This window comes from Aspergillus aculeatus, assembly GCF_001890905.1.
Source record: "Aspergillus aculeatus ATCC 16872 unplaced genomic scaffold ASPACscaffold_8, whole genome shotgun sequence".
NCBI classification, from domain to species: domain Eukaryota; kingdom Fungi; phylum Ascomycota; class Eurotiomycetes; order Eurotiales; family Aspergillaceae; genus Aspergillus; species Aspergillus aculeatus.
The window spans coordinates 701,041-727,708 of record NW_017962983.1 but is presented as its reverse complement, the minus strand read 5'-3'; the positions used below and the strand labels follow the sequence as shown (position 1 = coordinate 727,708).

The 26,668-nt window shown below is 54.3% G+C and overlaps 11 protein-coding genes across 11 annotated transcripts; 4 read left to right on the top strand and 7 right to left on the bottom strand.

Moving 5' to 3' along the window:
- Positions 1 to 958: 958 nt before the first annotated feature.
- Positions 959 to 2,467, bottom strand: ASPACDRAFT_78720 (Bax inhibitor-1 family protein). Its single transcript, XM_020205252.1, has 3 exons — positions 2,225 to 2,467; positions 2,100 to 2,170; positions 959 to 2,027 (listed from the first exon to the last, which is right to left on the bottom strand). The coding sequence occupies exons 1-3, from the start codon at positions 2,375 to 2,377 to the stop codon at positions 1,433 to 1,435; spliced, it is 819 nt and encodes a 272-aa protein (XP_020056127.1). The 5' UTR covers positions 2,378 to 2,467; the 3' UTR covers positions 959 to 1,432.
- Positions 2,468 to 2,668: 201 nt separating this feature from the next.
- Positions 2,669 to 6,443, bottom strand: ASPACDRAFT_78719 (SPX and EXS domain-containing protein). Its single transcript, XM_020205251.1, has 7 exons — positions 6,131 to 6,443; positions 5,992 to 6,046; positions 4,391 to 5,905; positions 4,195 to 4,338; positions 3,969 to 4,142; positions 3,825 to 3,914; positions 2,669 to 3,767 (listed from the first exon to the last, which is right to left on the bottom strand). Exons 1-7 carry the CDS (start codon positions 6,142 to 6,144, stop codon positions 2,799 to 2,801), a joined length of 2,961 nt encoding a protein of 986 aa, XP_020056126.1. The 5' UTR covers positions 6,145 to 6,443; the 3' UTR covers positions 2,669 to 2,798.
- Positions 6,444 to 7,691: 1,248 nt separating this feature from the next.
- On the bottom strand, positions 7,692 to 8,322 carry ASPACDRAFT_60614 (DUF3759 domain-containing protein; the record flags this gene model as incomplete). Its single annotated transcript, XM_020203577.1, has 3 exons — positions 7,692 to 7,948; positions 8,027 to 8,161; positions 8,307 to 8,322. 3 exons carry the CDS (start codon positions 8,320 to 8,322, stop codon positions 7,692 to 7,694), a joined length of 408 nt encoding a protein of 135 aa, XP_020056125.1.
- A 1,774-nt stretch (positions 8,323 to 10,096) lies between these two features.
- Positions 10,097 to 11,298, top strand: ASPACDRAFT_43416 (alpha/beta hydrolase; the record flags this gene model as incomplete). The annotated part of the gene is made up of 2 exons (XM_020201250.1): positions 10,097 to 10,146; positions 10,566 to 11,298. 2 exons carry the CDS (start codon positions 10,097 to 10,099, stop codon positions 11,296 to 11,298), a joined length of 783 nt encoding a protein of 260 aa, XP_020056124.1.
- On the bottom strand, positions 11,191 to 13,698 carry ASPACDRAFT_119513 (uncharacterized protein). The gene is made up of 3 exons (XM_020196256.1): positions 13,038 to 13,698; positions 12,814 to 12,958; positions 11,191 to 12,734 (listed from the first exon to the last, which is right to left on the bottom strand). Exons 1-3 carry the CDS (start codon positions 13,456 to 13,458, stop codon positions 11,393 to 11,395), a joined length of 1,908 nt encoding a protein of 635 aa, XP_020056123.1. The 5' UTR covers positions 13,459 to 13,698; the 3' UTR covers positions 11,191 to 11,392.
- A 19-nt stretch (positions 13,699 to 13,717) lies between these two features.
- Positions 13,718 to 16,041, bottom strand: ASPACDRAFT_78716 (serine/threonine-protein phosphatase 2B catalytic subunit). Its single transcript, XM_020205250.1, has 5 exons — positions 15,862 to 16,041; positions 15,450 to 15,781; positions 15,136 to 15,393; positions 14,171 to 15,081; positions 13,718 to 14,119 (listed from the first exon to the last, which is right to left on the bottom strand). The coding sequence occupies exons 1-5, from the start codon at positions 15,977 to 15,979 to the stop codon at positions 14,056 to 14,058; spliced, it is 1,683 nt and encodes a 560-aa protein (XP_020056122.1). The 5' UTR covers positions 15,980 to 16,041; the 3' UTR covers positions 13,718 to 14,055.
- A 959-nt stretch (positions 16,042 to 17,000) lies between these two features.
- ASPACDRAFT_60611 (uncharacterized protein) lies at positions 17,001 to 17,603 on the top strand (the record flags this gene model as incomplete). Its single annotated transcript, XM_020203576.1, has 2 exons — positions 17,001 to 17,016; positions 17,071 to 17,603. 2 exons carry the CDS (start codon positions 17,001 to 17,003, stop codon positions 17,601 to 17,603), a joined length of 549 nt encoding a protein of 182 aa, XP_020056121.1.
- Positions 17,604 to 18,246: 643 nt separating this feature from the next.
- Positions 18,247 to 19,499, top strand: ASPACDRAFT_1888445 (Voldacs domain-containing protein). Its single transcript, XM_020198485.1, has 2 exons — positions 18,247 to 18,642; positions 18,721 to 19,499. Exons 1-2 carry the CDS (start codon positions 18,335 to 18,337, stop codon positions 19,427 to 19,429), a joined length of 1,017 nt encoding a protein of 338 aa, XP_020056120.1. The 5' UTR covers positions 18,247 to 18,334; the 3' UTR covers positions 19,430 to 19,499.
- A 192-nt stretch (positions 19,500 to 19,691) lies between these two features.
- On the bottom strand, positions 19,692 to 22,334 carry ASPACDRAFT_29113 (uncharacterized protein; the record flags this gene model as incomplete). The annotated part of the gene is made up of 1 exon (XM_020199613.1): positions 19,692 to 22,334. The coding sequence occupies one exon, from the start codon at positions 22,332 to 22,334 to the stop codon at positions 19,692 to 19,694; it is 2,643 nt and encodes an 880-aa protein (XP_020056119.1).
- Positions 22,335 to 23,994: 1,660 nt separating this feature from the next.
- Positions 23,995 to 25,380, top strand: ASPACDRAFT_119509 (putative carbonyl reductase). Its single transcript, XM_020196255.1, has 3 exons — positions 23,995 to 24,484; positions 24,540 to 24,923; positions 24,976 to 25,380. Exons 1-3 carry the CDS (start codon positions 24,235 to 24,237, stop codon positions 25,221 to 25,223), a joined length of 882 nt encoding a protein of 293 aa, XP_020056118.1. The 5' UTR covers positions 23,995 to 24,234; the 3' UTR covers positions 25,224 to 25,380.
- Positions 25,381 to 25,398: 18 nt separating this feature from the next.
- ASPACDRAFT_1888443 (uncharacterized protein) lies at positions 25,399 to 26,321 on the bottom strand. The gene is made up of 2 exons (XM_020198484.1): positions 26,081 to 26,321; positions 25,399 to 25,970 (listed from the first exon to the last, which is right to left on the bottom strand). The coding sequence occupies exons 1-2, from the start codon at positions 26,257 to 26,259 to the stop codon at positions 25,619 to 25,621; spliced, it is 531 nt and encodes a 176-aa protein (XP_020056117.1). The 5' UTR covers positions 26,260 to 26,321; the 3' UTR covers positions 25,399 to 25,618.
- Between the last annotated feature and the right edge of the window lie 347 nt (positions 26,322 to 26,668).

Sequence of the window (26,668 nt, the reverse complement as noted above, 5' to 3'; positions counted from 1 at the left end):
CCTCCCGTCGTGTGTGTGTGTGTGTGTGTGTGTGTGTGTGTGTGTGTACCCCTTCACACCGACAGCTCCTCTTGGATTCAATTCACCGCTGCGCGGATTTACCCCCCGTTCGCTGTGGAGACATTGCTGGCAAGTACTCAACCTCTCTTCCTATCATTGCATATGAAGCTTAGTTCACTTATACCAAACCGTCCATCTAAATCATCTAATAATACCTGTAGATTTTACAACTCCCACCGAACAGCAACAATCGTAGGCCCACCCAACCCAACCCACCCGAAACAGTTGTTGAACGAGGTTCCTTTTCGGTATATACGTCCATTGTTCTTCGGGCCCCCATTACAATTCGAAGCGCCGCGATATCCATCCAGCTTGGGCTGGGCATTATGATTGATTGCCTTTGCTCTGGCCCGCTCGCACTCCAATTGCTCAAGGCGAAACCATGGTTTTGTTTGGGTTGGTTACCTGGGTTGGTCGATGGTCACAGTACTTCTTTTCTCCGCTTATTTTCGTCTCTTGTATAGTATACATAACCCATCCACAAGGCATTGTTTTCTCCCCCAAATTCCGTCGTTTCCGTTCTCCCCCTCTTCCAGCGTCGTTCAACGACGCCGAAAATGGCAGCAAGCCATTTGATCATAGGTACATTGATCCAGAGTGTTTTATACGGGATATAGATATATGTATAGATATAGAAATATAGTTGCTCTCTATATTCCCACTACAAAGCACACTATCTTACACTCCTTTCCGAAGCTGATCTCAACTCATATTGTTGTGATAAAAAATAGATTCTATTGTTATTTTGTATTCCAACAAGATCTAACCCGGGCACTAGTTATCACGCTGTTGGCTGTATTTACTATGCGACTTGGCAAGTTGGAAGGTTGGAAGAAATCTACGTGTCCGGGGAGGGAAGGTCACTCGAAGAAGAAGCACAACTTGGCCTGGCATTTTTAGACCATATCTGATTTACAAATGTGGATGAAAAAGGGTTACCGGTACACATGACTTGAAGAGCAAAATATGCTGGGTGTATGTAAAAAAAAACAAGACAGCTAATTCATGATTTCGAGATTGGGCGAACGCGGAAATGAACTGTGTGCAGAGCACAAGCCACAGGGGCAGAGATGAATTAGGTAAGAGATTTAGAGAAATACAGCGCAGCAAGTCTGGTCGGGAAGAGACAAAAGGCAAGAACAAGATCAAGAAACTCCATGGATCGTTAACGTTATTTGGCAATCTTGTTTGGTATTGGTGTACTAGCGTTATGGTTTATTTTCCTTGGTGTTGTGTGGTGGTAATTCATGGAAGTGGGATTGAGGAACGGGAACGGGAACGGGGGGAGTCGTGATAGTAGCTAGCTGGAGTAAGCCTAAGCCTAAGCCTAGAGAACCTGCTTGCGCTGATCAAGCCAGAACCCGACCCGAGCTTAGTTATTGCTCTGGCTGTTCAAGATGCGCAGAATGGCGAGGAACAAGTTCAAGATGTCGAGGTAGAGGGAGATGGAGGCGGCAATCTCCTCCTCGACGTGGTAGTGGCGCATGACGAGCTGGGTGTCGACGAGGATGTAGCCGGCGAAGACGAGGGCGGCGACGCCGCCGTAGACGAGCTCGACGGTGCTGTTGCCGGGGAAGAACATGGCCATGAAGCCGAAGAGGACCAAGAACCACAGCGCGCCGAACAGGTAGGGCATCCAGTGCGTGAAGTCGTACTTGGTCTGGCACGCGAACAGCGTCAGGGCGACGAACAGGCCCAGCGTGATCACCAGCGCCTGCAGCACGATCCGGCTCTCGTACAACGACGTCACCACGCTGATCGAGTAGGCCTCCATGATCGTGAAGCCCGACAGGAACAGCAAATTGGCCGGGTACGACTTGCGCTTCCAGTAGGTCACCAGCATGAAGCCCAGCGCCCCGAACACCGACAGGATCATCACCCAGAAATTGGACTGGATCCAGTTCCGGTAGCTGGGACTGAAGAAGGAGATCGAGCTCATCACCGTCGTGAGGAGGAGTTGCACCGTCCTGAATTCCAGAGAAAGAAAATGGTTAGGCTGGCTACACTCCGGTTCGAGATATATCGGGAGAGACACTCACAGGATCGCATAGACCTTGCGGATAAACTGCATACGAATGGGCAGGGTGCCCTCCGCCACAGTGCCGCCAAACTGCATCACATCCTGTCAATCTAGATCTGGAAAAGTGTGGGACGGAAGCTTTACCTTGAAGTCATCGGGAACATTATCGTCTTCGCTGCGAGGCGCCGCCTGTGTATAATCGGCAGTTGCCTGATAAGAGGGCGGGGGCTGAGTGTAAGCACGCTCTTCAAAAGAGTCGCGCTGCGGTGCGGGCTCATATCTAGTATTGGCAGCCATTTTGCTCTCAGGATAGCTTCTATGGAGTAGTGAGAAGACCAATCCAGAGAGAACGAGATGGTTAATGCTTTAAATCTCACGGCTGACAGGAAGACGGGGGGGCGAAGTGAAGTGGAGAGAGAAGGGTCGAGAACGCGGGCGGAGATACCGCCTTTCGGAAGCCGCGTGACGTCGTTCCGTCACCTGATTTCCCTTTTTCGCTCTACTGAGCCTTAGGCAGAACATTTACTCTTCAAGTACAACTAGCAAGGAGTTTCAGGCACAGGAACCCAAGGCTAATGCGCGAACTCGCAGCATCGTAAATTATGATCATCTATTATATGCGAGATTATGTATAGATTCTATCCTCTAATATATGCCATGAATGCAGATATCCTATCGCTAGGACTTGAATGCGCGGCCCCGACCAGCTCAGAGGCTGTTACTCCCGGTCGTCGTCATCATCTCGATACTCCTCCACTATCACATTTCCACCCTCTGACGACGGCCGCGAGCCTTCGTCCTCATCTGTACTATCTTCCGGCGTATCCAGGCCCTCCCGGGTTATCGAAGCGCTATGCAACTCTCCAGGACGCCTCTTACGCTGGAAGTCTTGGGCGTGGGCCGCAGCCAACAAGGTACCAACCCGGGCAAGACCACGTGGGCTCCGGACTGACAAGCCTGGAGTGGGTGGGGTTCCTTGCTCGGCGTCGCCAATGGTAGGCACGGGCGCCAGAGGTTGATGGTCTTGAAGCTGCATAGCCTCCTCTGGCTGAGCCGACGGAGCCTGTGGTTTGGGAACTTCGTATGGTAGGGGAACGTCCCTGGATGCTCGGAAGAGAAGAACGTTGGTGCAGTGCTCGTTCTCCACACGGAAGATCGTCCACACCCCTCTGCGGCCTACCTCTGAAAGTGCAACAGCGAAACTGAGGACAGCCGAATGCTGAATGTCTTTGCGGAAAATCGCATAGAAGATCCAGTTAAAGCGGACAACGACATCGATGACCATCCCAACATAATACACCCACGGCTTCCGGAAGGCGAGCACCTCGCGAAGCATTGGGTTCTTCGCGTGAGGGTTTCCCAGACTCCAATCCATGGCGAGATCCCAGACGGAGCAGTAGACAGCATTCAGCAACGCAAACGTGATGAACGGAGCCTCAAAGCTCGAGACCCTGTCGATGCGGTAGAGACTCAGGGTACAATAGTAGAGGACAGTGAACATGTATTTGCCGAAGTTGAGCAAGTGAGGAAAGGCGTTCCTCGTGTCGGCATATCGACGTAAGCACTGAAGAGCTCTCCAGATTCCTGGAAGGCACGTGAAGAACCCCAACAAGCGGGAGTGAGAGGAGTTACACTGCTGAGGGTCACTCCAGTGTTTCGCATAGAGACAGAAGAACAATTCAATATTCTAAGATCGGATTAACAACCACTGCCAGAGTTCATGCAACAATCGAGTGATACTCACGCCCATGGCGTACGTCTGCGAGCAGTACATATCACCGAGAAAGAAGTCACGAAACTCGACGGGGTATAAACCAGCCAACAAAAGCCGCCACTACCATGCGTAGTTAGTTTTCAGCTGCGGTATGTCAACTAGAGCACGACTCACATTGGAATATGCCCACCACTTTCGACTGTGGTGGTATAATGTGCGCACTGGCAAGAACAGAACTATCACCGTCACACCTATCAGAACGACAGGCCAATAGATATATGCGTCATTGATAATCATGAAGTTCAGCCACATGAAGAGACCTAGTATGAACAAGAAGAAACTCGGTAACTGCAGTCGCGTCAACATCAAGCAATCCACATGGTGAAATAGAAGCTCTGACCTCAGTTAATTGCCGCCAGTCTAATGCGTGTCTGGTGTCGAACTCGAAAACGAAGACGTAGTTTATCTTGGCCTTCGTCCAGACCATGCAGTCCAAGCAAAATAGGAGAAAATGCAGAACGATGAGGAAATAACCACCGTAGATCTATTGCGGTTAGGTAACCCAAGAACTCGCGTACGAGGCATGCAAGACCAACCTGGAGCAAGTAGCTTGTATTCAGCTTCACTTCGGAATCGTCATTATTCAGATTACGGCTAGCATAAACCAATGCCTGGGCTGCAAACAGGATGCCAGCCATCAACAGGAGACCAGAACGGAATGTGTTCGGCGAGTAGTCTCCAGCCTTGTTGACTGTATGGCGCAACTTCGAGGCGGCAATCTTGCGGTTCCCGCGCTCAAAATAACGTGCGTAGAGGTCCTCTGCCGCCGACAACAAATGCTCCGTAACCTCACTCTGAACGAACCACGCCTTATTGACCTTCTCAGAGAGGTATCTCATCGGGGGATGCGCATTGACAACCTTGTCATATTTCTTGTTAATCTTCCGGAAAGCGGTTCGGTTCAGATAGGCGTATGCCTTCAACAACTCCACGCCACGATAGAATTCTTGAAGCGCATGTTTAAGCTTTCTTTTGGCGGAGCGATACGGAACCTCGGCGTTGTTGGACTCTTCCGGCCGTCGTGCGAAATCTCTCCGCGTGATGGTGTTCGGTAGGTCTTGCGCTTGTCCGACCGGCGTTGCCAACTCTGCCAGGGCCTTCGAATTTTTCCCAAAATGACGTCCCGGGAAAGCATCCTTGATTTTGGCGAATCCGCCAAAGCCGTTTGCCTGCGCATTGTCCTTCTTGAGCCCACCGTTCTTCGTTTTCCCAAGCACTTCTTGGGTGCGCTGGTCCCGCATGATATGCAGCTGGCTTCGGAGCACCTTCAAACGCTCCGCCGCTTCTTGTTCTTTCATCTGATAGAACGAATCTATCTTGGCTAGCTCGCCATCAAGAAAAGCGAAGAACTCATCCTGCCGCTTGGCGATTTCCGATGTCGACGTATCAGTGGTGTCGCGCTTCTCGGGGGCATTCCAATCCGGGTAAGACAGCACCCGCTGCAGTAGGGAGCCTCTACGGTTCGACGGGCCTGCACCCGTGTTCCTCTTATAATCCTTTATACCACCAGCAGCGGGTTGTGGCGTCGAGGGGCTCCGGCGCGATCTGGCAGGCGTAGCTGGTCGCAAGCTTTCGTATCGCGATAAAATCGGAGACGGGCTTTCGGGGCGGTGGTCGTCTGTATCATCCTCTCTTTCTGGCGACGAGAACTCAACCTCCTTAGGATCAATTGCTGGATCCGGCAACCGCAGCGAGGCTACATCCGACGACGCAGCCTGCTGTGATGGCGGAGTGGCGACAATACTGCCATACGTGCCGACCACGCCTGAGAAGCGCGATCCAGGGGCCCGGAGGGGCTGACGTTCACTGCGCGCCGACGTTGAGCGCGGTGTCAAGCCATTACTTCGCACCGGCGTGGAGGGAACCTGGAGGGTGTCCTGGGCCAAATCGTGTCGGCTTTCGCTTCGAAACGACGAGCGGGGATCCGAACTCAGCAGGCGATCGGACTGGTCATGTTGGGGGTAGGAGAAATTGCGGATGGACGGATGGCTAGGGCTGCGATTGGCTTTCTGCAGGGCGCGCGAGATGGCTTTGACTTTCTTTTTGCCGGTCTGTCGTCCCCCAGCGTCACACAATGATGAGAATCGAAACCACAAGCGCCCCCGTCTATGGGAGCAAGCACTGGGGAAGCACCAACCTTGTAGTCGAGATATTTAGCTCGCCATTCTGGAACTAATTCGTGTTCCAGCTCCCTGTCGCCAATGACTGGGTCAGCAAAGCCTCACAGGAAACAAGCATTCCGGAGCAATGGTGGGTTGGGTGAGAGTGGGACACACTTGGCGAATTTCATGCTGGGAAGGCAAAGGCATGAGCGAGCATAATACGGTTGACAAAAAAATTACAGCAGATACCCAGGAAGATTTATGACGCAGAAAGTGCCATCACAGTGGCAACAAAGATGAAGCAGAAGAATGGTGGAGCAAGTTGACAGGGAATCTGGTATCCGAGGATCAATCGATAAGGGCTCCAATAGTTCGTAGGCTTCGTAATCTCATTGCACAGGGCGATTGAAAGTAGCTCAAGACAACGATCAGTTCAACCTTGGGCCAAGAAGGTAGAACAAGCACACGATTCTCCAATATAGGACGAGGGGAAAGAGGGGAGGGGAGTAAAGAGACAGAGTAAAAAAAACAATGGAAGATAGAAATAGAATGTCACAGTGGAACGGAGGGCGGAGGTAGAAGCAGATAAGAATGGAAGAAGGAAAATACGAGTAAGTTTAAATGTGGAAAACCAGAAGTAAAAATGCGAGAAATAGGTCAAAAGCGAGACCAGAGGCAAGCTACCACAGGTTCACTAACACCCGTCATAGCGAGACAAAGAGCCGAATGACTGACTGACTGACTGACAGACCGACAGAGAGCGAAGCGAGCAAGATACCTGATTTCATGGATCGAAATTGGTGAGGAACGAGTGAACCTTCTTTCTTGCCTAGATTGACCGTCTATCGTAGCCTGATAGGCTTGGGTTCATGCACGTGCAGCAGCCGATGAGCTCATTTGCAGGAGCCTTGGCAGGGCGGTGAGCTGCGAATCTCAGTCATTGGCTGCTCTGTCATACCGGACAAAGTATCCCCATAAAGTAAGAGGTTTGCCGCGCATACACGGTGGTTGCTGCTCGTATACTCCCTCTCCACTACTCACAGTCCCATGGATGTCCTTGACAGCTTCGCGTTTCGTTCCTCATGATTGGAATTCCCTTGTCAGGGCCCTTGGAGAGATTCATGGAATCTGTCAACATGCGAAAACAAAAAAAAAAGGTTTACCCAGAGTGGAATTGAGAAGCCGGAAAAGCTATCCCAAAACTGCCCCTCTCTCCCGCAGGAAACTATCTATCTTCATACAGGAACCGAAAATAGGCGCACACACTCTTCCCGACGATCCTTGCTTGCCGTCAGTCGCAATCACTCCGTGATAATCCGCGTTACTTGCCCGATTGGGTGGAATCCTACATACTGGCCATGCAGTTTGCGGTGGGCGTTTCAGCCTGCCCAGCGCCCAGCGTTTGACCTTCATAACTCTTGCATCGGGTTGCGATTCATCATTACGACTGTTTTGTTTTGGTTCCTACTCTTCCAGACCGACTCTCATCATTCGATGATAGCTCACCTGACTCTCCGCCATACCGTACAAATCATATACCCGCGAGAGGGCTCCAATCCACAGGCCACGTCGCATGCAGAGGACCACGATTCAGAATCAGAAAAAAAAAACAATTATGAGAAATATTTTTCATTGGGAACACAAATCATCGGTATCATATCAACACACCCCCGGTCGACAAGTTCAGATCCAGTCTATCCCTTATCGCACTAGAGCTTAGTACCAGCCACAGCCTTTACCAGCGGCCCTGGTCAGGGAAGCGGCCCTCGTCACGGAAGTGGGGGGGAGGAGGAAGGCGAGGGTCGTATTCGGGAGCGCCGTGACCGCGCTCGTAGTGCTCCTCGTACATCTGGTGGGCGTTCTCCTGGGCGTGCTTCTTGGCACGGATCTTGTCGACCTCATCCATACCCTTGGTCTCGGCAAGTCTGTCAATCTGAGAACCGACGATGCCAGCAAGAAGCTCCTTGGCGAAAGCGTGGCTAACGGGCTTGCCTGGTGGATATCATGGCGGTTAGCGTGGCTGTCTGACACAGGAAAGGGGGATGTAGTGAGACGAGGGAGAAAGCATACCCTCCTTGCGCTGGTGGTCCTCGAAGAGCTTCATGCCCTCGAAGGAAGCGGCACCGGCCAGAAGCTCGTGGGAGAACTTGGCCTCGTGGTGCTGCTCGCCGTTGTAGACCTGACGGTGAGCCTCGTTGGATTCGTCTGCAAGGCAAACGTGGTTAGTTGTGTTACAAACATGTCCATCCGATGCAGGTTACGGAAGTCAAACTGGGCAAGTAACAGGACAGGGATAATCCCGCGATGCATCCAGATGAGGGTTAGCAGCTGCTGCATAGGAGTAACTTACCCCAGCCCCAAGCCATTGTGATTGATGTGTAATGTGTGAAGAGGGTGTTTGAGAAGGAGGAAAGATGGTGTGTGTGAACGGAGAGAGAAAAAGAAAGGCAAGAAGCAGGACGATGGACGACTTATATACAGCCAGCTGTGCCTCAGCCAGCCCACCTCAACTAATTCAGCTCTCGTCGGCTAGGTACCCCTCCGCGCCCCCTGACCCACTGCTGTCGTGAAGACCAATATAGCTGCAAGTCTGCAAAACTCTCAATGCCTTGTGGGGGAAGGGATCATTGGCTGAATGGCAATGCTCTGGTGTGGCCCCTCCAAGGTGGGGTGGATGGAAGGCAGATCACTCCCAGTCGTTGGTCCCCGCGCCACGTTGGTCATCATTTCACAAATTCACCTCAGCGCCTCGGAGGGGCAGCGTAAGCATAGCAGCTTTAGTGCCGTCTGTGTGTGTAAGCGCTTCTCTGAAGGCTGTCTGAGAGAATCAGGCTATTGGCTGCATCGGACAGCATACAGTCAGTCCGGAGGGGTCGGATCGCATGGAGTGAGCCTCCCGGGTTACGGAGGTACGCTGTGCTCGGAAATCCGCCAGGGGTACTTTCCGTACAGCTGGGGACACGGTGGGCTTGTCTGTGAGCTGAAACATGGGTCCCAATGATAGGAGGCCGAGGGTACAACAATGGCGTAGCCTAGACAATAGACAGTCGCCAGAGAAGAGGGGCGGACAGAATCATGACCCCTCCTCGTCCGTTGGTTCCGCCTGCGCCTCTGAAAATAGAGAGAGATGGCCATGCCAATGCGGGACTAGCTGACTGATTCGCAAAATTTCACTTTTCCAGACCCTTCTTGTGTGCCTACGTTCTAGGGAATAGCGATTGTCAAGGATCATCGCCTCGAAAATACGTACGCGTCCCATAATTCCCATGATTCCCATGGGTAAGACGGGCGACACCGCTGGGGGGCCAAGATGCAGATGGGGATTGCCTCAGCCTTAAACTCTGGGTGAGTTCCATCCGGCTGTGGATTTAGCGCCTCGGCCACAACACTCGCCCGGGCTTGGCGAGGATTGAGGAGGAAAGCCGGCTGAACCGAAGGAACACTGTGCGCCAAGAAGCTCTTGTCAAGGCTTATCCTCTGCCCTATCTTGTGCAACTCGAATGGCCCAAGTCAAGAGCTGGCCTGGATATCAAATCTAATCTTCCCCAGATCTACACATATGCAGATTAGGCTGGTACGTAGTGTCTGGCCTTGCCAGGCGGGTAAATCTGGAAATGTCATGTTTTTTGGGCACGCGCAATGCTGCACGAAGTGGAGCATGCTCGGGGTTAATGGTTGGCTATGCGAGGTCCGAAAGTGATCGTTATCCCCACAGCTACTTGCCCGATTGATTCTACCGAAGGCTCCGCAATGTTCGATAGCCTGAGACCGGAAGTCCTGTAGCGTCCTTTTGGAGTTCGCATCAGTCGGTTGTTATGACCTCTGAATCAGTGGCTTGGAGGGGGGGGGGGGGGAGGGGGGCTGGTGTGTGGCAGTGTCGGAATGTGGCTTGGGTCCAGTGGACGAGGCGAGCAAAGACATTACGTATTGCTTCAGCTGGAGAATGTGAATCATGCCCATCATTGTTACAGTCGGAGCACAGTTGTCCAGACGGTTGCTCTTGGCCTCGTTTCAGTGTGCATGGGATGGGGACGTCATGCCATGCCAGACAGGAGCCGTATCGAGCATGGAGAATCAACGATCATTCTCCGTTCCATCATGTCATTGTTCGATAGTCGGTCAGGTCATGATAGACCAGTCATGGGAAATCTGCGATTCCAAACTGCGATCAACCCCGAGTGTGAGCATGAGTATGAGCATGTTGAAAAAACACCTCGTGTCATAATGCAAACAACCTCTTGCATGACGATAGTAAACAGTAGCGCAGCAGCAGCAGCAGCAGCATATGCATGACAGCCAGCCGACTAACCCGAAAGCGGCAATTACCTGCCCGCCCGCGACCCGGCGCAGACATGAGCTTTCCGCTGCAAGCTCTCCGTCCTCACCTCCCTTCCATCAAACACCTCAATCAACAAGACCACCATCCCACAACCCACAAAACAACAAGCAAACAACCCCTAGAACAAACAAACAACCAAGCAGCAATCCACAACCAACAATGACCACCCCAGCCCCAACCCCAACCCAAAATCCTCTCCCCCCGCGCCCCCCAAAAAACCGACTTCCCCTCCCACCTCACCCTAACAATCACCCACCCCACGCCCCCCAGCACCTCCCAAAAATCCCCCAACATCCTCCTCCTTCTGCACGGCCTCGGCGACACCGCCGCCAACTTCACCGCCTTCGCGCGCGCCCTTCACCTCCCCGAAACCACCATCCTCACCCTTCAAGCCCCGCAGCCCCTCCCCTTCGACCTGGGCGGCTACCACTGGGGCGACGACGTGACCTTCACGCCGGCGGGGGAGCTGGACATGGACGCCGGGTTCACGCGGGCGGTGCGCCTGATCGTCCACGAGGTGATTGCGGGGGTTCTGGTCCGGAAGTGCGGGTATCGGTGGCGGGATGTGTTGGTGTTTGGGTTGGGGCAGGGCGGGATGGTGGGGTTGGAGGTTGCTGCTGCTGCTGCTGCTGGTGGTTCTAGGGGAGAAGGTGAGAGTAGCGGGGCGTTGGGATCTTCTACGCAGCAGAACGGTAATGATCGGTGGTTGGCAGGGGTGGTTTCGATCGGGGCCCCGTTTCCATTATCCGCGGTCAAGAATACAACAAGCCAGAAAAATCGGACGCCGGTGTTGGTGGTTGCGGGGAGGGATTCGGTGGCTGTGACGGATAGTGCGGTGCGCAGGACGAAGGATTGGTTTGAGTTTGTCGAGGTTCATCGGTATGCTCGGCGTGGGGATGGGATGCCCAGGAATCGAGACGAGATGTTGCCCGTCATGCAGTTCTTGGCCAGGAGGTTGAAAAGTTGGAAGGGCGTGCCCGAGGGCAGTGTGGAGATCTCATGAAGACAAGAAAAGTACGGATGGGATGCTATACGATATTCATTTTTTGTTGATTCATAGTGGTACAGTACATACAGGGTGAAAGTCTAGGGTGTATCTAGTCGACCTCCTCGAGAGCTTTGCGCGCTCGATCGATGGCCTGTCGAGTCTCAAGGGGAGACACAGGGACCTCCTCCTCCACGGGGCGTCTGCCTCGCTGCACAATGCCACGGAGTTGGTCCTCTGTCTCGAGCAGAGCCGTGCGGCCGTCCTCACGGGCCTCGTTCTCGAACCAGGTCCGCGCGCTTTCCCACTTGCGCTGCTGGCGGCGCAGCGAGTAGATCAGACCAACCGCTGCCATCGTGCAGGTCTCGTACACAGACGCAGCAGGCCAGGAGAGATAGGTCAGGATCGACAGCGCCGAGGATAGAGTGGTTGTGGACATGCTGAACAGCACGAGTCGCTGCGCCAGCGCCTGCAGTGCCGGCGCCGTCGTCTCGACCAGCTTGGCCCGTCGGGTGGATATCTGAGTCGGCCATGATGGTTCCTCGGTCGGACTGGATCCCGGAGTGGTTTCCACCAGTCCGGCCTGCTGGAACCGGCCAGCCGTCCAGATGACCTCCCTCTCAGCCTGACGCAGAAACTTGCGATCCAGGATCTCCCCGGTGATCATGCCCACGTCATCCACGCGCCAGAAGAGCTTCCACCACGCAAGACCCTTCCACGGCTTGCTGGCGAACCCTTCTTCCAGTGCGCCGCGGAGCTCCGTGTGCGCCTTTTCCGCCCACTCCGACACGGAACGATCCAACCCATTCCTCACCTCCACCGGCACCATGCCCAGTTCTTGCTCCTGGATCCTCTGTGTCTCCTCCGCGACGACACCAGCCTCTGCCGCATCCAGTAGCGACGTGATCAGGCTGCGCAGCGAGGGATCCAGCGTACTGCCCGCCTCCGCCCGCAGCGCGGTCAGCCAATTAACCACTGGCTGCACACCACTGCTGTTCCACCCGCGTTCGTAGAGCGAGGCGTTCTGCACTGACTCACGGAACGTGGCCAACGCCTCGTCCGCCTTATCGATGTCGACAAACGCGACCCGTCCATTGCTGTACTTCTCCGGTTTGGTCACTGGCAGCTCGATCGCGCCGTAGACCGACCGCGCCTCGTTCTTGAGATCCGAACGGGCCATCAGCCCGCTGTACGCCAGAAATCCGTCGACGCCGCTGCCGCACACAATGCTTCGGTGCACCGGGTACCGCACCATATTGTGCCGGCCCGAATGCGAGGTCTGAATCGTCACCGTCGGCACCAGGAACGTATCGGCTGTGAACTTGGCATCTGCACGGGTATCCGCGCCCAGGCTGGTAATCAGGATCTCCAGGTTGCCTTTCTTCAGGATCGGCGAGGGAACCGAGATGGTCGGGAGGAGATCATTGGGTATGCTCTGCGAAACTGGACCGTAACTGTTTTCATCGCAGGATGCGATAGTTAGCATGCTATTCCTTTCCTGTTCATGGTATATTCTTTAGAGAGCCAACCCACCGGATCAAGAGTCCTCTCTCCAAACCTCCCGCCCCCGCACCCATTTCCTCCAACAAGTCCTCCCAGCTTTCCTTTCCGTTCAGGGGGTCTGCCAGCAGCAGTTTCACTAGTCTGCGCGCTGCACTGGCATCGTTTAAGCCCAGTACTAAGCAATGTTAGCAAGCCATCGCCATTGTTAATCGATTACCAGCAGGACAGAGGGAAAAGACACTAGATGAACATACCAGCAACACGAATCACAGGGGTCTCCGACTCCAGACCCCTCATTGCCAGCTGCAACCGACTGAGATTGACCTGCTCGGGTGCAACATCTTTGAGCTGGTCGAGCGTCGTGTGGAGACCTTTCAGCCGCGGGGGGATGTTGCGGCCACCGGCATGAACGACAGGAACGGTGTTGTTGAGGGGTCGCGGAGCAGGTGTGGAGGGTATCGGATGAGTGTGGGGTCGGAAATCTAGGGGCTGTGATTGCTGTGATGAGTTGGAGGAAGCAACGCCGGTGGTGCTGTTGGCACGACGCGCAAGAGTGAGGGCGGTTTTGGTATTTCGGCGCCAGGTAGAGCAGGAGGGACAGTAGAAGACTGTGGCGGAGTCTCGGCCCGCGTGCGCAAGGCTCGCTGTGAGCGAGCCGCGTATTTTGGGAGGCATTGGTGTGAATTGGAGGTTGGCAAAGAGGATGAAGGGTAGACGAAGGGAGGAAAGCGAGGCCGCCGGAGCAAGCAAGGTATCGGCGGATTGAAGTTGGTGGTTGGTCTTGGCGGGCCGGAAACCAGCCGGATAACTTCCACCACATGTAAGGTACCAAGCATGATATCAGCGGTGTCGATTCTATTGCACTACCTAGACATTTACGGTCCAATTCCTACGCTGGCCATACTACAAAATCAGACAGCTGCCACGCGGGGCTGGAAAATGAGAGCAGAATTCATGGTGTATCAAATCATCAACTCATAGTTCAGACGTCACGGACGCCTAGAACCGCTTGTGTGCAGTGCAGGAATTACATGATTTATCCCCCGTCCGCCAACTCCAGTCTTTGATACAGTGCTTGCCGCCAGTGCGATCAGCCATCTAATCCAAGGTGGTCGTCGCTGGGCAAGATCACTCGCCCGTGGGGTTCGAAGCTGTGAGTTTCTTTCAATACAAGGGTGAAGCAGTTGCACGCCTAAAATTGCAAGGAAGGATATCTGTCCATGTGCCACTTTCGCCAAACCGGCAATTCTCGATTACAATGTTGTCTGACGCTCATGCCTCCCGGGAAACGGCAGAAGCGTCTCGTTGCCGACGAGTTTTGCCCGAGCCAGCCGACCTAGATGTATTAGAACCTGCCGTTTGACCTTCGGAAGGGAGCAAAACTTACATGCTGATTCTGCGAGCCACTGTGGCCAGGCCGGCGTCGTTGTCGGCTTCATGCTGCGCCCGCTCGAGAGCAATGCGTCGGTCCTCTTCACTGCGTCGCATGACTTCCTCCTGAGAAGGAGGCAGGCGTTCGTTCTGCAAATCGACCTTGCGCGCATCTTCAAAGTTCGTGATGGCCTGCTTGATACCCTCCGCTCCCAACATCAGAGTGCCCGCCGGCAGACGACCACCAGCCGCGGTCTTGAGCTCAGTGACTCGTTCGGATTCTTCACGGAGCACCTGGAACACACGCGAGAGGCGGCCGATGGCCAGAATCTTGTTCTTGATGGCACGACGCTTGAATTCGCTGCTCTCCACATCCATCTGCGCCGCTGGAGGTGACGAGGGCGCGGTAGGTGATACAGATGTAGGGGTCTCTTCTTCAAGCTCCTCCTTGGAGCAGGTGTTGAGGATTGCAATCAACATATCCGTGATCTTCTCACCGACGAAAGGAAGGGACCAGGTGAAGACGTCCATGAAGTTCGGCAACCAGTACGGGTGGGGGGTGCAGTTGAACTGACGGATGTTCATGACGTTGTTCTCGTACTTCAACACAGCGGCTTTGTTGTTGTAGACGTCCAGGTAGTTGGGAGCGCTGAAAATAGTCATGACACTGGGGAAGCCCGTTGTCCGGGTCTTGCGGTACATGCGATAGCCGGCATCTTGAGCTTCGTGCGCGCGAATGATGGAAAGAAGGTTGTTCTTTTCGAGGAAAGCGCAGGCCGCAGGATATGAGAAGAAGTACGAGCAGCCTCGCACGCTGTTGTGAATGAAGTAGTCTCCAGTCTTCTCCTGTCCGAATTCTTCCAAAGGATCGGCCCAGAGGATATCACACATCAGACCGTGCGTCGGAGGTTCTCTGAAACGGTCGATCTAAGCAGAGTGCATCAGCTAGCGCCTCACTACACAACCAGTAGAGATACGTACCGCCTTGATGTCCTCCAGAGTATGCAATTCAGGGCTCAAGCCACCGTGAATACACAAGAATTGCTTGTTCATGACCGCCGCCAGCGGCAGCGAGCAGAAAGATTCAATGCAAGCCTCGTAGATGCGCTCGCTGTACTTGTGCTTACACTCCAGCTTGAAGGTGAAGTAGTCCGTCAAATGTCTACATTCGTGATTACCCCGCAGTAACCACAAAGTGTTGGGGTACCAGATCTTCAAGGCCCACAGGTAGAGCACACACTATTGCGGAGGGTCAGACCGGAGCGGCTAGCCACGGTGGCAGGACGAATACTTACCTCGATACTGAAGTAACCTCGGTCGACATAGTCACCGAGGAAGAGATAGCGGGTCTCGGATGGGTCGCCACCGACTTCGAAGAGCTTCATGAGATCGTAATATTGACCGTGGACATCACCGCACACGGTGATGGGCGCATCCATCTCCAGGAGGTTGGGCTCGGCTCTGAGCAGCTGCGTTCCAGCCTGTATGATCCATAACGCTTGGTCTTCCGTAAGACGGCCTTCCCGGTAGAAGTGCTGTTTGAGAAACTGGAGGTTGGGCTTGGAGGGGTCTTCGGGAGACCAGAACTGATCGTCCGACGGGGTGTTCAACGCCGGCGCTTGCACCTCTGGATGGTTGCCATGCGATCAGCGGGATTCTTTGTGCAGAAGAGGACTCGAAATTTTGAGGCGGGGGAACGTAGCAAACCTTTGATGACTCGTTCGAGGGTGGACACCTGAGTGCCATCTTCCATGACATGTAATGTGAAGTCGATCTCCGGGACCGGCTTCTTCTCCGTCACCGCACGCGCGATGTTGCGATCCATGGTGAATAAGGATTCGAGGCACAAAGGAGGTTGAGTCTTGGACCAGAATGAATCGCAAGCACGTTGTGCCCCGGAGGATGAAGGGAGAGGAGGGGAAAAGGGGAAGGGCGACAGGCGCGGAGGCCAGTTGTTGGTGGTGGTGTTGTTGGTGGGGGGGGGGGGGGTTAAGGCGCGGGATGGGGGATTTCCCAGCCGAGACACCAGAGAAAGAGCAGAGCAAGAGGAAGAACTTGTGGCAAGATCGAGCTGCAGGGATGATCTCGGGGCGAAGAGAAATCAGAAAGGTGGAGAAGAGGAACCCGATAACAGGGTCGGGAAGGAGGAGTCGAAGAGGGGGAGGAGGGTTAGTGGACACTAAAGTAGAAGATTTTTAAGGATTTAACGATCATATATCAGATGGGGGGTGGGAAGAAGTGGGAATTGAAGGTCTGGCCAATACAGACAGAGACACTGAGAGAATAATAGGAGAAAGAGGGTCACTTCAAGTTGGGGCTTGACTAGATGGAGAAACTGAGACAATAATACCACAGTGCCACACGCTGTGAATAGCTAACTAACACTTGTAGATAAGCAAGAGGGGTTAGTTATACAATTTATTATAAGGGAAGGAGAGAAGGCTGTCAGACGAGCTGAAACCGGGTTCTGCACTCTCGTGTGCTTCTGTACAAGCTGATGAGAGGCGATGGCTGATGGAGGTGATAGATAGTAATCACATTAGCAACATTGGCATTACAGTAGGATGGATAAATTGGATTCATTCAGCTGCAATTCGACGTCAGACCCAACAAACCGTATTGACAGGTAATAATCAGCCGCAGTCGGGGATTACCGCCTCGTGACGGTCCCTGTAATCTTCCCACTGCTCCATCAAGGCGGGGAACTCTTCCAACTCCAATTACCCTGGACTGTAACTATACTTTCCGTCAAGCATCCACTATAACTACGTCTCTTTTGACACATTAGAGGGAATCCTGCTCACTGACAACACTGACCATACATACAAATCTCAGCAATCACCAAAATGTACGAATCCTACCGTAAGTATCCTCCTCTATCATCTATCCTCTATCAGCATTCTGACCTCAATCCAGGCCCTCACCCCCTCCTAGCCCAAGTCCCCCTGACCGTCTCCCCATTCATCAACCTCCCCACCACCGTCACCCTCCCCTACACCTACAAGTCGGTCCCATCCACCATCCCGCCTTCCGTCACCATCGACCCCAGTAACCCGGACCTCAAACCCCGCTACGTAGTCTCCTCGAGCGGGGAGCACGCCGCTTCCCCGGAGGAGATCCTCGCAGCGTGCAACGCCTTGGAGCAGCACTTGAACAAAGCCCGCCACGATGCCGAGAAAGCCATCCGCGACTGGGAGGAGTCCATCGTGCAGCGCGACCTGGCGGAGAAGCGACGTGTGGCGCCCGGATGGCTGGACCGGGAGGAGAAACTACTGCGGCCGATGAACGCGGCCGCCGGGTCGGGGTCACCGGAGGGGGGAGCAGCGCAATCGAGCTTGCTGGACAGTCTGTCCGCTGCGGATCCGGGGGCGGCGGCCTTGCCGTCGATGGTGCCGCGCGATGAGGGAGAGGAGCTGGATCGGGCGTTTGGGGGGTTGAATGTGAAATGAGCGGGGGCACATCTGCTTGGGCTTGTTAGGCCATGAGGAGCTTATCATGCTCATGCGACGAGGACTCTATCTCCTAGAAGATACGCGCTTCGAATTGGCGCTGTCGGTATGTCAGAGGTGCTGCGCGCGCAAGATGGGCCATGCGGAGAGGGCCCCTTGCTGGACCGCGGCACGTCAGACGGCGAAGCCTCGCATCAACACGCCGTCGTGTCTGGACTTGAGGCTCCAGGTACACAGCATGACGCGCAGTCTGCATAAGCTGAAACGGATTGAAAGAACGACTAGGTTTGTTCAGATATGGGACAATGCAGGATTGCCATGTCATAGATGGCATTGAGCGGAGTAGATAGAGACAAACGATCCAAGCTACTATCAAGCTACGCACACAATCCAGACCATCAAATTTGCAAAATTAACGCACCTACTCCCAAGGTCGTCATATGCACTGACCAGTATCAAAAGTAAAAGCCACACAGCTACTAAATTTCGTAATAACGCATCCAAAAATCCAGCTGAGGAGACGACCTAAGTCCCGAATCGGAGCTTCTCAGCTCCCGCCCGCGGTCCGCAGCTTAGTGACTGTGGTAAAGCTCCCCGCCGACCCAAACTCGCCATCACAATTTCTCTTTCTCATTTCTTCCCCTCCCTCCAAATTCTCCCCAACCTCACATCTCAACTCTCCGAACAAAACGCACTCACTCTCCCTCATCCCTCCCCCCTTCAGTTAAAAAATGGAACCCCTAATCACCGCCCCCGACACAACAACCTTCACCCCCCTCGCCGAGCACCAATCCCGCACCCCAAGCTCCTTCCACACGGGCCCAGCCATCCTCTACTACCACCGCACGGGCTGCCACCTGGTTGTCCTCGAGCGCGACCTCCTCGCCAACCCGACCCTGCGCGCCTTGCAAGCCAGCAATCCGAATGGCGCTGATGCTGGCACCACCACCGCTTCCACCTCGACCAGCGAAGAAGATGCGGATGCATCATCCCCCAAGGAACTAACGCTCTCCAACATCTCCGTCTGGGTTACATCCGAGTACGCCGCCAAACCCCTCCCCCCCCCTCCCAAAAGCAAACCCCTCAAAACCGACAGACAAGCTAACTAAACATTCAGCAAATTCCTCCTCTACTCCCCCACCACACACGCAGGGCTCTCAATCCCCTACCCCTCCATCTCGCTGCACGCCATCCAACGCCTGCGTCTCCCCGCCTCCGCAACCTTCGCAACCAGCCCGGCAGAAGAAGAACAAGGCCTCTACATGCAGATCGCCACCCCGTCCGCGGCGGGATTCTCGGCCGAGGACGACGAGGAGGAATGCACGATTTTGACGCTGGTGCCGCCTTCTTCACACGCCCCAGAACAACAGCAACAAGAGAAGAGTGGTGAAGAAGAAGAAGGATTGGAGACCGAAACGGAAACGCCGACGCAGGCGCTCTACGCTGCGGTTTCGGCGTGCTCGAATTTGCATCCCGATCCGGTGGAGCCGGGGGATGAGGAGGAGGACGACGATGAGGGGGAGGAAGGACCAGGCCACGGAGATAGTGCGTTGTTGCAGTCGGGGTTGATTGCGATGGGGAATGGAGCGGGTGGGTTGCCGCCGCCGATGGATGGGAGTTCCGGGTGGATCACGGCGGAGAATATGCATGAGTTCTTCGATGAGGATGGGAATTGGATCGGGGGCGGGCAGGAGCCTACATTGTCTCTGGGCCCCGGGGCGGGGACGGTGAGGCAGAGGGAGGAGGACGGTGCGGAAGCGCAGCAGGATGGTGATGTGAATGGGGAGGCGGCGAGTGAGGAGACCAAGTGGAGAAGAACGGATTAGTTGCAACGATGCTTCAAGAGTTCTACACAGATAGTTAGGTTATGAATTAATATCTAGATGGTAAGATTACAAGGCCCACTCCCCCATCTTGCATTGGCTGTACTGCTCAGCTCGTATTACATAGTTATCCTACCTACTACTACTCGGACAGTGGATATCAACACAAACGCCCGCACGCTAAGCAAAACCGGAACCAAACCTCGAAACAACAACCGAACCGAACATGATTTTGAGTCACAAGGGGATGCATCGATTGGAGTGTCTACTCCTTCAAGAATCCGTCGCCGTCATACAAGCTGGCCGGGGTGGCAGCACCAATGCCCAAGCCTACGGCCCGTCTCGTCGGAGTCTTCGGCTCTTGTTTGGATCGGTTGTTGCTCGACTTGGTCGGTGATCGATCACCAGGCCCTTGGCTTTTCGTCCTTTCCACACGCTTTGCAGTCGGCTCGTCGGGGAGTTCTGTTGCTTCCTTGACCAGAGATACTGTAGGTTTAGGCGGCGCTTTCAACTCCAGCGGCCCATCTTCCCAGATAGAGACAATGCCCCCGGTTTGCATGATCGGAGACTTGGGATTACTTCCGGCTGGCGGAGGGCGATGGTGAGGGCGGTGTTGTCGCAGGGATTGGGGTGGCTGTTGTTTTGCGATCGCTGGATGATTCATCCTCGGGGCGCCTGGCGGAGCTTGGCCGGCCGAATCTTGGTTCCGTGGCGATGCTGTTTGCTGGGCATCAGTCTTCGGTCGCTGGGCTGACTCAGGGGGCTTCCGTGCCGGATCTTTGCGCATGTGAGGAGGGCGAGAGGTGGTTCGTAGCGACAACTTTGCATTGTCCTCCAACGGCTGTGAAGGGCGGTAATTGTTACGCATTTGCCGGCCCGGCTGATTGCGCGGGCCCTTGACGGCCGACCGACGCGGACTCCCTGGACTTGACATGTTCTCATATGTAGATGGCGAACTGGTATGGCTGGACATCATCCAAACAGGACTGTTCGCCTCGGGAGAGGGGGTATTGAGCAGACTGGTCTCAATCTTCGGAATGGGCAGCGTAGTAACAATCTCCGGCAAAGAATTTCCCGCATTGATCATGCTCATCATGCTATCCGTTGAATCGCCTCGAGTATGCTTTCGCCTCTTGGGTGTGCCTCTGCGTGAGGTTCGACGATCTTCTGAGACATCGATCACGCGCAGGCGATCGTTTTGCTGAGAATGTTGAGTATTGTTGCCCGCCGAGAGACTAGATACATTTGAGGGGAGCGACACATTGGATGCTGACAGCTCGGATACCTGAGAACGGCGAAAGTCGATTTCCTCAACGTCTTCTGGCTCCTCGGCTGTCGGAGAGAATACAGGTCCATTGAAGGTGACGGGGGGATGGATCGAGATCCGGACGCAGTTTTGTCGCCGGTGGCCCTTTCGTAGACTGTTCCCGCTTCTCATCGCAGATGCCATGGGTGGCTTCACATGGCCGGCCAGGGACTGCGCAGAACTTTCCGGTGTGGCTAAACCGGTCAGTCTGTTTCTAGGGGCACCCTGTGCGTTGGTGTTCGCGGCATTCTGAGGCCCAGCGTAGAAAGGATCGTGGCTTCGTCGTTGTTCGGTTTGCGGTGGGATTCTCTGCATCTGACTGAAGTGCGGCAGCAAGGCCGCATTGCGACCAGCGGCGTTGAGGATAGGCGTATTACTCAAATCCAATGGCTTGACGCTCATACCCGAATCACGTCGAGAATGTCCCACGGAGACAGACTCACTGCGTCGTGGCGGCGGGCTGCTCCGTTCCATTGAGGTAGGGCTGCGGGCCGTCAAGCTGCGACGGGGTGAAGTACGACCTGATTCAATTCTCTGGCCCTCCCAAACAGCAGAAGATGTAGCAGGAAACACAAACGGCGCTGGTACAACTGAGCTGGGCGTCACAAAGCTACGTCTGTCAAACTCCAGCCGTCCAACGTCATTGGCATCAAATGGCGTAAAAGTAGGGCAAGGCGGTAGTGCTGGCGAAGTGAAGTCGCTCTCGATATTGGTCGATGTCCGTCGGCTTTCGTCGAGTATGGAGCTGTCTGCTGTCTCCAAACTCAACGAGGAGAAACATATAGAGTCATTCTTTGACAAGCGGAAGCGATTTGGCGGGTAGGCACATGGTGGGGGAGGTACAGGCTGCTCTGGCATTGTCCCAGCCGTTTGAGCGGTGATGCTTCCGCCCCGGACTCGGGCAAAGGGGGGATTGATCCCTTCTGGGTTGTCCTCTAAGACCGGATACAGATTTCCAGAGCGTTCCCGCGAGTGCACCAAGGGCCACGCTCCGGAGATTGGACGCATAGTGATTTCGGCTCGCGGGTGTTCCTCTTCTCTCTCAGGTGTGTGCCTCGGTGTCGTCTCTGTGGGCAATTCGACCGCTCCATCAACAGCGGAGCTCGACAAGCGCTCGTTGATACAGGAAACCACCGGGGATGATGAATAGCGCTTTTCGGATCTTTCTGTCAGCGGTGTGAGAGAACTGAGGCGTTGCGGTCCTAGGAAGCCCTTCGACACTCGCGCAGAACGCGTAGACAAAGAACGGGACATCGGCCGACGCAAGTCGCGGCCCTTTTCATTTGGAGGGGATGATGACTCCGAGTCTCCTGGAGAAGTAGGCAGACTTTCCCGAGACGATAGCACTCCCCATTCAGATGGCTTTCCATACGGAAGTTGGCCATATTGTCTCAGCGCCGTGCCTTCTTCGCGGGAGAGTTCAGTCAACGTCTCAGCCTGGTAGTGCTGCAAGCCAAATTGACCGTGTTTGGCATTTGCAACCGCCAGCGACAAGCGGTCATGGCGTACTCTGACCCATATGACTGTCCCCACGACTGCAGCGACTATGAAAAGAACCGAACAGCTGACGGCTATCGCGATCACGGTGGTCAGTGGCGGCATGGCTGTTTCCTTCCTGCGATTTCCTGACTAGACCCGACCGACCCTGGTTTTCTGAGCGTGAAGAGCGCGTTCACCCATTCACAATGCCGAAGCTGGTGTTGTTGGTCCGACTCTTCTCGTTTCGACGACTTTAGATCCAGGCAGGGCCGAAGATGAGGCTGGGAGGACGTTGAGCAGCGTTAAGCACCCGGCAAGACAAGGGACTGCAAGCTACGAACACGCCAACACAGGATGGAGGGACAAACAGGGAACATGTTGGATAAGGAGCGGACATAATTGGGAGGCAGGAAGACTTCGTTTGTTATGGTCACCCCGATGAGGCAGAAGAATGTGTAGAGCATAACAGTCGGGAGCGTGAGGAATGTAGCAACGGTTGGTCTTTGTCCGTCCCAGGCAAAACATGCGGGCTCAACAGAGCATTTTATTCGTCGAGCATGATTCAGCTATCTATTGTTCATTGAGATATTTCAACTGCTGTGTCAGTGAGGATGCAATTGGGGGAATGGCAACTACCGCGGTTCCGGGTACCTTGCTGCTGCTAGTTGCACGATGCTTGCATGCGTAAGTCAGCAAAGTTAATCAGATAGCTAAGTAGTGTGTAGCATGCTATATGTCAGTCCTTCTTTTTGGCTTTGTACGAAGATTTATTGATGTTGTTCGTATGAGTCCGGTAGGAATACATCCTCATGTATCCACTGCGGGGAAAGTCATGGTTCGACTAGTTATGTGAGCTTCCCATTGTGATCTGAGACATTGACAGATAAGGGAAATGACACTCTGGTCAGTCTGAGCGAGTGACAAGTACAGGAAATGAGCGGTATGTCTGTGTTTTGTCCACATTATCCAGAGCATCCACAGTTGTGGAAGTTGTAGATGTTGTTGTTCGCGGCGCCGCGGTTGACTTGACTTTCCTAATCCGGAAATCGGGCCGCCGTGACTGTCGGGAAGCAGAAGGTGGAAGCGGATAAACCTTTCTTCCCCGCCAACGGCTGGGGAATCGCTTCAACTATGGATCGTGGATGGAGCATCGATCGATGCACTTCGAACTCATACGCGCGCATTTGTATGATTCTTTCATAAGACCACGTGTGAATTCCGGCGGGTCCTATCATTATCATCCGCCTCATTCAACATGAAGTCCGCCGGAGCCGGTTTTCACCTACCTTCCGGCGGAGCTTGTCTACTGAGCACAGTTGCATAGTAGCTTGGCTGTGAATCTGTTGTATACATGCCCCCACTTCGAGTTGACGGCGAGGCGACTCTCCCACGCTAACCAATTGATGTCTGAGTCCGCCAGAGCCGTCACAATGGGGACTGTATGTCTCTTCTTTTCTGCTTGACAGGGTATGCTGCATGAGTTCCATGCACATCAGATGCTGTCATAGATGCCTGAGCTATCTGCTGGAGCGAAGCACAGTACTCCGGATATATTCACATTTGCGGCCAGATACATGGAGTGCTTGCTGTCATGCAAGAAACAACAGATACGACTCGCTTTCTAAATGTCCGTCCGACAATGTCATGGCGTCAGCGCCATCCCACCGTGATGATTAGTGCGTGATCCAAGTGGATGCTGCACCTCGGTCCAACGAGCTATGAGCGGCGGAATCATTCGAAGTCTCAGAGGGCAACGACTCAGCCCGTCTTCAGCTGGATCGGCGGCTCCTGAGCGGGCTCTAGCTGTCTAGCTTCAATCAACTTGCGGCTGGTCGTGCTAATAGTCAGATGTATCTAAGCTACGGTCTGAGCATATAAATCCACGTTCCCTCCAGGGATGCACCCCGGCTTTTATTTTCTCTACCCTCGTGCTCTTCTCTCATTTATCCTCCATACCTCTATCTTCTATTCTCTCTCCTATTTTTTTCTAGACCTCTCTCCTTTACTTTCCAAAGTTACCAGAATGGCAGCCAACCCCGTCCAGAATGGACTCTTCGTCCACGAGAACACCACCCCTCCCGCACACCCCAGCCTAATGCAGATGTTCTCTCTCAAGGGCAAAACCGCCATCGTCACAGGTGCTACGGCCGGCATTGGATTCGCCGTGGCCAACGGTTTAGCCGAGGCCGGAGCCAACGTCGCCATCTGGTGGAATACCAACGAGAAGGCGCCGGAGAGCGCGGCGAAGATTGCCGAACAATACGGGGTTCAGAGTGGGTTGACCCCTTAGTACCCTCGACAGTCAATGCATAGGCTAACATCCACCAGCCAAGGCGTACAAGGTTGAAATCAACGACCCCCAAGCCGTGCAAGAAGCGGTCGACCAGGTGGTGAAGGACTTCAACGGCCGCCTGGACGTCTTCATCGCCAATGCCGGGGTCGCCTGGGTGAAGGGCCCGATGGTCGATGCTCCATTGGAGCACTACGAGCACGTGGTGGGCGCCGACCTGAACGGCACCTTCTACTGTGCCCGGGCGGCCGCCAGCTACTGGCGCCGACAGAAGGAACAGGGCACGGATCTGTTCGGCAACCCGCTGGAGAATTTCTCGTACGGGAGCTTTGTGGCTACCGCCTCGATGAGCGGGCATATTGTCAACTTCCCCCAGATGCAGGCGGCGTACAACGCAGCCAAAGCGGGGGTCATTCATCTTTGTAGGTGTCCTTCAGCATGTTCTTCGGCAGGTAAATACTGACCAGCCTACAGGCAAGTCTTTGGCTGTTGAATGGGTCAGATTCGCTCGGGCCAACAGCGTTTCCCCGGGTTACATCGCGACGGAGCTGTCCAACTTCGTGCCGGACGAGACCAAGAAGATCTGGCGGGACAAGATCCCCATGGGCCGGGAGGGTCTTCCGGAGGAGTTGAAAGGCGCCTACCTGTATCTGGCCTCGGATGCGTCCAGCTACACGACGGGGGCTGATCTTGTGGTGGACGGCGGGTACTGTGCTCCGTAGGCTTTCTAAACATACACTCACGTATATATACCTTTTCCATTGCTATGTTTATAGGGGGGACTGTCGGATATGGATAACATCCCCGCGAGAGTCCAGACAAATCAACTAGATCTCCATCAAGTAGGATTTCATCCCCCAAGGTTTCGAAGAATCTCACCGCTCCAAAAAAACCACCGAAGACACTCATCACATAACCGCCACGAAGCCATGCATAGTGGCTTGCATCCCGCCTGCAGACGAAAGTTTCCAGTTCTCAATCAGGCCGCGCCACCCCTTTACTCCTAGATAGCGATTGCGACTCATCAGAGTTGATTCACACCGCTTATTCTCACGCCAAGCTTCTGCCTCGATTCCACCTTCTCTTCAAGTTTCTACGTACAGTACGGAGTACCTACTCAATCAATCCCTTCTCCCCAAACCAACCCCTCATAATACCGCACCACGCCCTCCACCAACCGCCCAAACCATTCCCCAAGAACCCCATCCCCAACCCCGGCGTCACAATCACTATCGCCATCGCCATCACCATCGCCATCACCATCGCCATCACCAACAACCCGCTGCTGTCCGAGTTCCCCCTCCTCCAGCTCCCACGACGTAGACGGTCTCGTCCTCCGCTCGAACACATCAGCGTAGACGAGGGCGGTCTGCGGATCGAAGTATTTGCTCAGCGGGGTGCTTGGAGTCTCAGGAAAAGCATTGTGCGGATCGGGGCTGGGGGGTTGGTCGGCTGTTGGGGATGGTGAACTGTAGTCGGTTAGTTCTTGTATATGACGGGGTGGATGTAGTGACAAGAATCCCGAGTCCGAACTCGGGAAACTTGAGAGGGATGAGGGGGGCCAGTGGACATGACACACCCATCCTCGACTGTTGCGAGACGAGCGTAGCCATCTCGGCCGCTGGATCGGGCTCGGAGACGACGACAGTAGGTGCGGATAGGGCCTTGGAGGCGGTAGAGGCAGAAGATGAGGGAGAGGAGGAGGCTGATGGTTGGGAGGAGGGGGAAGGAGGGGGATGGCGATGCTGGGGCGGGCATCTTGCTTGAGGACTCTGTTGTAAGTAGTGGTGGTGGTGTTTGAGGGGGTATACTTGAGACTTGAAGAATTTGAACTCATGATGTGGTGTTGTTAGTCTCGTGGGAAAAATATATCACCATCATCACTGCTACAGTTTTATACCACTTCCATGTATCGTGTAGGAACACCAGGTGGAAACTGAATGCAATTGCCGTGACAAAGGGGATGGAGTAGGGCTGAAAGGGGGACAATGGCTTTGCGCTCTGGTTTTGGTGGTGGAAACACCTCGGTGTATAACGGCATGAGGGGTGTTATGAAGTATTAGGTCCAGGGGCACCCAGCTCTAGCTTCTCAATTGTCTAGATTGATGCATGCATCAGACTCTGAGCATCTACACAAGTCATCTAAATGAAGAGCCCGAGGAAAGTG

What these genes read in the sequence shown, in the direction of transcription:
- ASPACDRAFT_78720 (XM_020205252.1), bottom strand. Translation starts at nt 2,377, where the DNA reads ATGGCTGCCAATACTAGATATGAGCCCGCACCGCAGCGCGACTCTTTT. An exon ending in ATGTTCCCGATGACTTCAAG is followed by an intron (nt 2,171 to 2,224) that starts GTAAAGCTTCCG and finishes GATGTGATGCAG; the next exon opens with TTTGGCGGCACTGTGGCGGA. An exon ending in CGCAAGGTCTATGCGATCCT is followed by an intron (nt 2,028 to 2,099) that starts GTGAGTGTCTCT and finishes TCTGGAATTCAG; the next exon opens with GACGGTGCAACTCCTCCTCA.
- ASPACDRAFT_78719 (XM_020205251.1), bottom strand. An exon ending in ACTGGCGGCAATTAACTGAG is followed by an intron (nt 4,143 to 4,194) that starts GTCAGAGCTTCT and finishes ACGCGACTGCAG; the next exon opens with TTACCGAGTTTCTTCTTGTT. An exon ending in AGTGGTGGGCATATTCCAAT is followed by an intron (nt 3,915 to 3,968) that starts GTGAGTCGTGCT and finishes TACGCATGGTAG; the next exon opens with TGGCGGCTTTTGTTGGCTGG.
- ASPACDRAFT_119513 (XM_020196256.1), bottom strand. Translation starts at nt 13,458, where the DNA reads ATGCCTCCCAAAATACGCGGCTCGCTCACAGCGAGCCTTGCGCACGCG. An exon ending in CCCTGTGATTCGTGTTGCTG is followed by an intron (nt 12,959 to 13,037) that starts GTATGTTCATCT and finishes AACATTGCTTAG; the next exon opens with TACTGGGCTTAAACGATGCC. An exon ending in GAGAGAGGACTCTTGATCCG is followed by an intron (nt 12,735 to 12,813) that starts GTGGGTTGGCTC and finishes CGATGAAAACAG; the next exon opens with TTACGGTCCAGTTTCGCAGA.
- ASPACDRAFT_78716 (XM_020205250.1), bottom strand. Translation starts at nt 15,979, where the DNA reads ATGGATCGCAACATCGCGCGTGCGGTGACGGAGAAGAAGCCGGTCCCG. An exon ending in CCTCGAACGAGTCATCAAAG is followed by an intron (nt 15,782 to 15,861) that starts GTTTGCTACGTT and finishes GCAACCATCCAG; the next exon opens with AGGTGCAAGCGCCGGCGTTG. An exon ending in GTGGCTCGCAGAATCAGCAT is followed by an intron (nt 14,120 to 14,170) that starts GTAAGTTTTGCT and finishes TAATACATCTAG; the next exon opens with GTCGGCTGGCTCGGGCAAAA.
- ASPACDRAFT_1888445 (XM_020198485.1), top strand. Translation starts at nt 18,335, where the DNA reads ATGGAACCCCTAATCACCGCCCCCGACACAACAACCTTCACCCCCCTC. An exon ending in TCCGTCTGGGTTACATCCGA is followed by an intron (nt 18,643 to 18,720) that starts GTACGCCGCCAA and finishes CTAAACATTCAG; the next exon opens with CAAATTCCTCCTCTACTCCC.
- ASPACDRAFT_119509 (XM_020196255.1), top strand. Translation starts at nt 24,235, where the DNA reads ATGGCAGCCAACCCCGTCCAGAATGGACTCTTCGTCCACGAGAACACC. An exon ending in CGAACAATACGGGGTTCAGA is followed by an intron (nt 24,485 to 24,539) that starts GTGGGTTGACCC and finishes AACATCCACCAG; the next exon opens with CCAAGGCGTACAAGGTTGAA. An exon ending in AGCGGGGGTCATTCATCTTT is followed by an intron (nt 24,924 to 24,975) that starts GTAGGTGTCCTT and finishes ACCAGCCTACAG; the next exon opens with GCAAGTCTTTGGCTGTTGAA.
- ASPACDRAFT_1888443 (XM_020198484.1), bottom strand. Translation starts at nt 26,259, where the DNA reads ATGCCCGCCCCAGCATCGCCATCCCCCTCCTTCCCCCTCCTCCCAACC. An exon ending in CTCGCAACAGTCGAGGATGG is followed by an intron (nt 25,971 to 26,080) that starts GTGTGTCATGTC and finishes AACCGACTACAG; the next exon opens with TTCACCATCCCCAACAGCCG.